This window comes from Medicago sativa, chromosome 3, assembly GCF_051527215.1.
Source record: "Medicago sativa cultivar Bolivia chromosome 3, Bolivia_mono, whole genome shotgun sequence".
Taxonomy (NCBI): Eukaryota; Viridiplantae; Streptophyta; class Magnoliopsida; order Fabales; family Fabaceae; genus Medicago; species Medicago sativa.
Window position 1 is genome coordinate 15,081,296 of NC_140751.1, and position 9,997 is coordinate 15,091,292.

The following is a 9,997-nucleotide window of genomic DNA, read 5'->3' on the forward strand; positions in this document are numbered from 1 at the left end:
CTTACTTGACATCTTTTTTAATCTTGTGATAATCACCATAATCAAGAGTTAAATGCTTTCGGATACTTAATCAGGCTGGACACGGTCGATTAGGTTATTTGATCGACTTTGTTATCGTTTAAGGGATTTGGACACGAATGTTTAAACGATACCTTAGAGTTAATTATATCGCTTTGGACACGAAGGATAGTTTAGAATTGATTGTGATAATGTTGTTTACAAAGCTAGAATTCGTATGGATCATTAGGTTACGTGTGATGCTTGGTTAAGGAACTCTACTCCTAACAAGTTTCAAGCCTTATTAATCTCATCTTTTACTTTTTGCAATTAGTTTAGCTATTTACATTTAAATTCAAACAAACAAGTACTCTTAATACTTGGAATGATAATTGATGTTAAACTGTCCTTGATATCGCACTAATCCCTGTGGAGACGATACAAATACTTATCTTGTTTGATGCTAGAAAACGACTTTCATCAAAATGGCGCCGTTGCCGGTGACTGGTGTTTAGATATCATAGATAGTACAATTGATTTATCATTTTAAGCATTCGTACATAATCCATAAATATTTTTCTTTACTTTATAGTTGTTTGTACTAACCCCTCTTTGTTAAACAAAGAAAAGTTTCTTGTTAGTTGTTTCCGTTTCAGGATCATCACCTAGACAAAATCATGGCTGATCATGGTTATAACAACTTCTACACTCCACCCGAGTATGAACCATATCAACAGCATCAGCAATATCCTTTTGAAGATGAACGAATGACCAATGTGGAAAATACTTTGAATATCTTCATGCAACAATCCATGATAAACATGCAAAATACCAACCAAAGATTGAGGAATTTATCAATTCAGTTGGAGATGATTCAAGCTCAAATCATGGATAACCAAGCCAACATTCAATCCACTCACGGAGAACATGAAAAGTCATCAAATCTGTGTGAGAAAAATGGAGAGACTGTTGAAGAAGGTGTTGATGAAAATGAGGAAGATGCAATCGTAGAGGAATGTGGTGCACCACATGAAATTGAACTTCCTCAAGAAAGGTCATTTACTGAAGAGGACAAAACTGTTGATATTGGAGAAGCAATGAAGGTGACAGAGAAACAGGAACGATTACTTGGCAATGAAGACTTAATGGAAGAAAAGGGGAAGAAAGTGAGCAAGGCAGAAATAGACCGGGTCATTGATGAAATTTGCGCCTTGTTCAAAACAAAGCTAAGGAGGACATGGAATCCACATCATCTGTATCTAAAGTTCATGGAATTCCTCCCGAAAAGAAGGAATACAAAGGATGATGTATTGTCCGTCTCATTTTGACCACCCTAACGAAAAAGGCGTCGAGCTAACGATGTTAAACAAGCGCTTGTTGGGAGGCAACCCAACTTGGTAAGTTCTCTTACTGTTAAAATAATGTGTTAGCAATTTTTAAGTACTTCATTTTGTTTTAATTTGAACATTGTGGAAGTTTCCTCTATATCGCTCTTGCTTAAATCTCAAATCTCAGATGATTGATAATGATTCATAGTTGTGATTAAAGCGCAAAGCCAAGGTACAAGTTTCCAGTTTTTCTAGGTTTTTATTCGAATATGGAACGAGTACTTTGTGTAAATTTCATTTCATTTAGTTCTTCGCAATAATGTGTTTGTTGTGGACCACTTAGTTCTAGCCTAAAAGTGAGGAAACCTCAAGTGTTTGTACATATGCAAGGAGACCGGATTCATTGTTTAACTCGATTATGTTATTTTAAATCCAATAATTGTTTTGAATTGTGTGAAGGCATGGAAGTGATCAAGGCACATTTTTTGTTAATGAGTGAAACATACTTGACCACAAATAGCCTACCTTGTGAGAAGAGCGAGTATTTGCTAACCCACTTGAGCCAAATGAATCGAAGTCCTCAATTATGAACTGTCAATTCATAAGTACAATGCTTGATGAATTTGCCTTTAAACTTTTCAATATCCAGTTCATTTTTGACGCATTTTAAGACTCTGATATGTTTTTAATTGTTGAACCCTAAATTTTCATTGTTATTTGTCCTTTTGCCTTAGAGTAAGGGAACATTCAAATAAGGTGTATTTTGATTCAAGTTGGGGAGAGAAGGTAGATGTAAATCTTTTGTCAAGTATAATGGTGTAATTTTATCTTTGATCAAGACAACATGGTGTTGTAGATACATAGAATAAGTTGTCAAGATCAAAGTGCTTCATGTGTAAACACCAAGGGTTTGTAATGATTGGTAGGGAAGATTGTGGAATTTAATAGTTGATTCAAGGAATGTTCCTCTTTGTTAGGCTTTTTGATTTCAATTGCCCCACATATGACATTTCTTTTGTAGCCAAGCCAAGTTATAACCCTCAAAGACCTTTTGATCCATGTTTTTATGCCTTTTGAAATGATATTTGGATGGACACATAACATGATTGGAATGTTAACTTGATTGCTGGATGTGTGTTCATAATCCTCATTCATATGATTCCAATTGTTTATCTACTTTCATAGAAGTGTGTTAGGTGTGGTTCGTTAATAAATATATTATTGTCTTGAAATATTTGACATGAACTTTGTACTTAGGACTCATCTCATATTTTTAGTAGAATTTTAGATTAGTTGGAAACTTAGACTTGCCCGCGCATTCACTTTTAAATCATTCATCTGAAAGAGTTTTCAAAGCCTTTTGTACTTGTGTCTTGTCATTAACTTGTTTGATTTTCAAATCCTTTGTTTGAGGACAAACAAAGAGTTAAGTTGGGGAGAGTGATAAGTGTCATAAAAGTGTTAAATTCATGTTATATTTTAAGCACTTTTTGTTGCTTACTTTGCAAGTAATTGAAGGAAAAGCCGAGAAATAAGCGTTAAATGCCTTATTACGCTTTACTTATCATTACTCTATCCTTTTGTGCATGAATAAGCCTCAAGACACTGATCAAAGACCAATTCATCATGAAAAAGTGCAAAATGGCAGAAGCTGTCCAGCAAGCTTGAAGAAATGGTGCTAATAGCGTATTCTACGCTATTAGCGTGTTCAATGAAGTGTCAAGGTCCAGAGGGCTACACTATTAGCGTATCTGGAGCGAAGCCAAGAAGAAGTCATGAAGAAATACGCTATTAGCGTGATCTACGCTATTAGCGTAAATGCTCCAGAGAACCACGCTATTAGCGTAATTTGGGCGAAGTAGGGCCCAAGGACCAACGTGGCAGAATATCATTGGCCACCAAATAGGCCGACCTACTTCGCTAATAGCGTGGATTTCGCTATTAGCGTAGGTGCAAAAGTTCAGCCCCTTTAAATAACACTTTTACTTCTCTTTCATAGAGATATATTATTCCATTAGATATTTTTATAGATGCTAGGAGAGAAAATAGGGTAGAGCATATAGAGTGAGAGCGATTTTGGAAGTTGAATTCTTCTTCCTTTGTGAGATATCACAAGGTGTAATGATTCCTTCCTTTTCAATCCATCCTTGCAAGGCTTCCATGATGATGTGTAGCTAAATATCCTTTGTTGGGATGAGAGGTACTTGATCCTTGCTAACATGTAATCCTTTGATTTAAGCTTACATATGGTTCTAGCAATTTATTTTCAATATTGTTGTTATTCTTGTGTTAATGCTTTCAATGAGATTCAAGATGCTTTGGACACAAACTCTTGAATCTAGAGCTAGAGTAGCAATATATCTTAGGTTAACTTACTTGACATCTTTGTTAATCTTGTGATAATCACCATAATCAAGAGTTAAATGCTTTCGGATACTTAATCAGGCTGGACACGGTCGATTAGGTTATTTGATCGACTTTGTTATCGTTTAAGGGATTTGGACACGAATGTTTAAACGATACCTTAGAGTTAATTATATCACTTTGGACACGAAGGATAGTTTAGAATTGATTGTGATAATGTTGTTTACAAAGCTAGAATTCGTATGGATCATTAGGTTACGTGTGATGCTTGGTTAAGGAACTCTACTCCTAACAAGTTTCAAGCCTTATTAATCTCATCTTTTACTTTTTGCAATTAGTTTAGCTATTTACATTTAAATTCAAACAAACAAGTACTCTTAATACTTGGAATGATAATTGATGTTAAATTGTCCTTGATATCGCACTAATCCCTGTGGAGACGATACAAATACTTATCTTGTTTGATGCTAGAAAACGACTTTCATCAGACCTACTGGGAAGTTTCCCGGTAAGCGTGCGAGTGAGGACAAAACACGCTGAAAAGACTCGTGTTGGTTTGTGGGGTTAGTCGGCAATCCTGAAAGCAGTTTGGGATGTTACAATATGGTATCAGAGCAGACCTCTCCCAGTACGGTGTGGTTCGGGGACGAACCAGGCAGAAGCTGGTGGGCATGCAACACCCACGTCGTGGCTTTCATATCCCGCCAGTTGGATACGAAAGGTTCCCGCCAGTTGGAACAGGCACTATCCGTAAGGATGACCCCACGATAATAGGAGGAACCGAATCACATCGGAATGAGAGCGATCCGGAGGCCGTGTAGGTATGGGACTACATGGTTGAAGGAAGGCTTATAAGAATTGTTAGGTACTACCCATATCAACAAGATGCATCTTCTTTTCGGTAGCTCATTCCATAGGAACTCCACAGTTAAGCGTGCTTGGCTTGGAGTAGTACTAGGATGGGTGACCTACCGGGAAGTTTCCCGGTAAGCGTGCGAGTGAGGACAAAACACGCTGAAAAGACTCATGTTGGTTTGTGGGGTTTGTCGGCAATCCTGAAAGCAGTCTGGGATGTTACAAAAATTCTCCCAATTTTCTGGATAATAAATATCACAAATATATTCTCCCAATTTTCTGGATAATAAATATCACAAATATTTTTAATATTAGTAAGACACATTATTAGGAACAAAGGGCTCCAAACAATATAAAAAATTTCTTGACACATTATTAGGAACAAAAGGCCCAATTTTTTTTTGGGAGGGTGTATATAGAAAGCTTTGTTTTATATGGGATATATATAGCAGATTGCATCAAAAAGGCCAAAACAATAACAGACTGAAGGCCAGCTTTTCATGTCAACGTTTCGGGCCTGTTGGTATATTTTACTATATAAACCCCCAAGAAACCAATTATTACTATATGCACCCCCACCGATAATTTTTTTTAGGGCCCCCTACCGGCATGGGCCCTAGGCCGTCGCACTCCCGGCCTAATACGAAAGAATTCGCCTAATTCATAATGGTTGAATTTGATATATTAGCTGGATGTGGAGTTTTAATAGAATTTCTGAAACTATTAGAAAGTTAATGTACTAAATGATAATAGAATTACACCGTCATTCCAACTAAGTTGTCATCCCGAGGAACCTCTATCCTATGCCGCTAAACTCAAATTTTTATTAAAAAAGGGGAAAATGAAAGTATATACAAAGAGGGGGACTAGACCAAAACCCTCAGAAACAAAATGCAAGAAATAAAAACAACAGAGTAAGGAAATATGTAATTAGGCAGACCACATTTGTCCCGAAAGAAATCCAAACACAACTCAGACGGTAACTCAAAGCGCCCATAAATTCAAAATCAAGGGACTTCTTTCATTGACACAAAACTTCGAAATACCAATACTCTTCCAAAACCAAGATGAAATTTGTGACACATCAATCATAGGTTCCGCAATAAATAATAACAAAGGTGTATGAGGCAAAAATAAATTCATTATAGTAACTCTGGTGTCGAAGTTACCAATTCCTCGAACATTCCAGAAAAATATAATCATTGGGCAGGCGGCGAAGATTCACCCATGGAGCGGGCACGGTAAGGCGACTTCCCATCGAATTGGTGCTTCTTCAACATCTGTTTTTGCTTTTTAGACAAGACCAAAACAAATGGAGTTTCTGCTGAGTGCCGATCATACTCTTTGATCATGTGTCAGAGATCCAAATCTTGTTGAATATGTGGGTTACTATGTTGCATGCCAGCAACACGAGCAATCAAGGAGCTAACAGTTGCATCCAAGGCCGGACATGTTGCTGAACCGTGCCCAACCTGTTGCACCATGGCCGAGACATCATCATCAAGGGCTGTTTTAAAAATTTTGAGGTAGGTCTACTAAAGCTACTGTCATGTCTATAATAGTATTGATAGGCACATCACTTTCATCTGTAATCAAGGCCGAGGAATCTACACTAACCACTTCATGCACGTCAACGTGCTCATCCCAATGCCAAAGCGTCGCGGAAACAACCAGAACTTGTGTAACGCTTGCGTCCGTAGTAACCGGGATCATTCCCTCCACTTCACATAAATGCACGTCATCGTGCGCTTCAACAATCACTAATTCCAACACAGGCATGTCCGAATGGGGCAAGGCACATTGAGGAATTTCGTCCATCATGTTTTGCAACGCAAAACTAAAAGAATTGGTTTAATTATGATGTGTTTATGGCAATAATCATATAGGAGGGAATTTGAAACTATGGTAATAATTTGAAATTGAATATGTGAATAAGACTATATATTAATATTATTATTATATGAGAGTTTAAATAGAATATGTGAAACTATGGTAATAATAAAACTATCAACTTTGTTGTATTTTCACGTTTGTAGACCATCTACATTTGTGTCCTACATTCGAGGTGTATGATATGTGAATTAAAAGAGAAATGCTAGGGACAGTTGCTTTTACACTCTCTCTTAAACACTTGCTCTTTCATTGGTCCACAAAGCTTTATTAATTCGGTTGTTACTTGTTTACCTGCTGTACCTGTTGATCTACTTCTTATATAAGACAAAACACTCATTTTTTATTTATTTATTTTATCCGAAACACACTAGCATTTCCATAAAAGTCAAAACACTCATTATACTTCATCTCTCCAAAACACACCTACCATCCTCCATACTCATATATAGTATATACTTGCAGGAAAATTGAAATCACACACTCTTACTTCTCACTTTCACTATAATTGAAATCGATAGCATCCAACAAAAACTAATTATCATTTATTCACTTTCATAGATATGCTATCAATTATTTTTAAAGGCTGCTTATATAGTGCAGAAAAAATGAACAAGTATAAAAGGAAATTCATACTGTCATACACCTGAAGCAAATCCTGCAAAACAATTATAAGCTTACTGATATGCTAAAGGGAGTAACATAGTCAACAATTATAAGATTTATAGAATATCAAATGGAACAAGTATGAAATTAACTAAAAAGTTTCATAGAGACATAATTGATACTGATACAAAAACATTTATCAAATTAGGAGTTCAATCCTTTTACACAACAAATTCAGCAATCAAGTTAAACAAATGTCATGTCCTTTAACTTGTATGACTCTACTTCCTTGCCTGAAAATTGAGAAATAAAAATGAGAGAGATAATTAGTTGGTTACTCAAATGCAACTCTAGAATAAACATGCATCAAGTTCAATATTGAAATCTCATACCACTTTTGTTGATGTAGCAACTGCTTCATCATTGATAGTATCAGAGGATATCACTGCTTCTTTTTCAACAAATGCAGACTTCATTTTCACATAACCACATCACAAAAACAACAATGAGAAATCATCTTAAATATGAATATTTTAAGAAAGTTTAGTGAAATGAAAATCACAGCAAAGCAATAAATTCTAACCTTTTTGACTTTGCCACTGCTTGTTCTCTTACGACCTCTCTCAATCCCACTCTTGATTCTTTTCGGAGCTCCTTTTGTGTTTGCTGGTTTAGGATCAAGTAATTTCTTGTCAAGTAAAATTTTCTTCCCTACATTTCCTCTGCTACTTTTCATCGATTGATTAATGATTGCACAATGTTTCAAGGCCTCCTCCATTGATTGACATGCAAAGTTACAACTCTCCTTGCTTAATGATCCTTCTTCCAACAATTGAATGGCCTTTTCATATAACATATCATATCTATCCTTATTGGAACACATATCTTCATTCGTCTTTCTTTTATGGTGCAAACTTCTAATATCCTTTGTCCATCTTCTCAGTATATAGTTTGATGGAACAGCAAAGACACCAATAAATTGGAAGGCCATCAATGAATGTCGACAAAGATAACCATTATACTGAAACAAGCGACATATACAAGAAATTTCCACTTTTGATGCATCCCACTCTACAACGAACTCTTCTTTCTTCTCAAAGTCGTATATTGTAAAAGAAGTGAGATGATTATCTTCATCCCTTTGCATAAGATGACATCCAGACAATCCCATCACTTCAACTTGAAATTTTTTGAACACTTCATGTGTATAAACCATTGACATTTGCTTTTCAAAAGGTGATGGAGTCTTAAGAACGGGTTGCTTGTGCCATGTATTAAAATCAGCTTGCTTCTCTGCTACTTCTCTATCCTCCAGAGCAACTTTATATTTTTCAACAAATTCCTTCAAAGTAGTTTTCATACTCTCTACTTCCTTCAAAGTAGTTCTCTGCTTCTTCTTCCTCTTGATGAATTTGTAGATAAACACATATATCCACTTTCTGATAATTGAGAAAATGAAGAAAAAGCCAATGATTTTTTATTTTATTTTTTATAAATGGACAAATCACTTTGTAAAGGAAAATGGTGGGAGTAGCAGCTCTGAACTTGCAGCAGAGTTTACTTAGCGCCAATTTAGCTAGGCGCCAAAACGTTTGAGGTTCCAATAAAAAATAAATAAAAAACAATTAAATGTTTTCTGTTTTCAAGAGCCGTGATTGAATTCTAAAAAAAAAAAGAGCCTGTAATTGAAAAAAGTTAATGAAAAGGAAGGTGAGGTGGACCAATGAAAGAGCAAGTGTTTAAGAGAGAGTGTAAAAGCAACTGTCCCTAGCATTTCTCGAATTAAAATAAGAAAATTATAATAAAATCTAATTGATGCAAAATGTAAATTTACACACAAAATATAAACATACATATTTACTTTCAAATAATTTAAACTGAAAACTATAAGACGTTACAAAAGTTTAACTTACACAAAAACAATCTCAAAAATAAATATTTTAATCTAATACAAATGTCAGAATGGTGAGGCAACCAAGACAATCTCATTAGGCTCATAATAACTTCTTTTGATGTTCTCGTAATTGTTCTATAATTGGTATTTTGTTTGGGATTCGACCTTTTTGCATTACTTTGTATTTTGATGTTTTAAGGAAGATTTGGAAACATCAACAGAACCGAAAGCATATCATACGAGCAAAAGATAAAATAATTGGAGGTTGGTAATCGCGAAGAGATGGTTTATTGCTAAGAAAATACGGGGTTCTTGTTTACATTATGAATGATATTCAAACCCTCTTCTTTGTTGAAATTATTGATGTAGGGTGTTTGTTTTTTGCATGATGAATGTAATTTGTACTTTTCCCCTCCTTATATATAGGTTTAGTCCTCTTTATCTAATAAATTTTTCATTTTAAAGAAAAATGAATTGGAGGAAGATCAATCTTAGTTTTTGATATGGTACTTAATTAATTTCAAAACATTTTTTGAACAAGTAATTTCAAAACATTTTATTTACAACAATTCATACATATAATTCAAATTCATCGTAGGTATACGAGAAATTGAAAAAAGAGTTAAATATATTTTTGGTCCATACAATATGAAGATTTTTTTAATGGATTGGGACCTGAGAGTGTGCTCCTCCTCGAGGTCTCAGGTTCGATTCTCACTGGTGTTAATTTAGGTGGGCTAATTTAGCTTCTTCAAAAAAAAAATGAAGATTTTTTATTAGCTTCTTCAAAAAAAAATGAAGATTTTTTAAGTTTAGTTCTTGCTTAATTTAATAATACTTTTCTCACTGGTGTTAATTTAGGTGGGCTAATTTAGCTTCTTCAAAATAAAAATGAAGATTTTTTAAGTTTAGTTCTTGCTTAATTTAATATTAGCTTCTTCAAAAAAAAATGAAGATTTTTTATTAGCTTCTTCAAAAAAAAAAGATTTTTTAAGTTTAGTTCTTGCTTAATTTAATAATATTTTTCTCACTGGTGTTAATTTAGGTGGGCTAATTTAGCTTC

General features: G+C 34.8%; 1 protein-coding gene and 1 pseudogene across 1 annotated transcript; one reads left to right on the forward strand and one right to left on the reverse strand.

Annotated features, from left to right (window-relative positions):
• The first annotated feature begins 660 nt into the window (after positions 1–660).
• Positions 661–1,334, forward strand: LOC146936015 (uncharacterized; annotated as a pseudogene).
• Positions 1,335–7,187: 5,853 nt separating this feature from the next.
• Positions 7,188–8,214, reverse strand: LOC146936016 (protein FAR1-RELATED SEQUENCE 4-like). The gene is made up of 3 exons (XM_085757661.1): positions 7,624–8,214; positions 7,433–7,510; positions 7,188–7,333 (listed from the first exon to the last, which is right to left on the reverse strand). Exons 1-3 carry the CDS (start codon positions 8,209–8,211, stop codon positions 7,322–7,324), a joined length of 678 nt encoding a protein of 225 aa, XP_085613787.1. The 5' UTR covers positions 8,212–8,214; the 3' UTR covers positions 7,188–7,321.
• Positions 8,215–9,997: the final 1,783 nt, after the last annotated feature.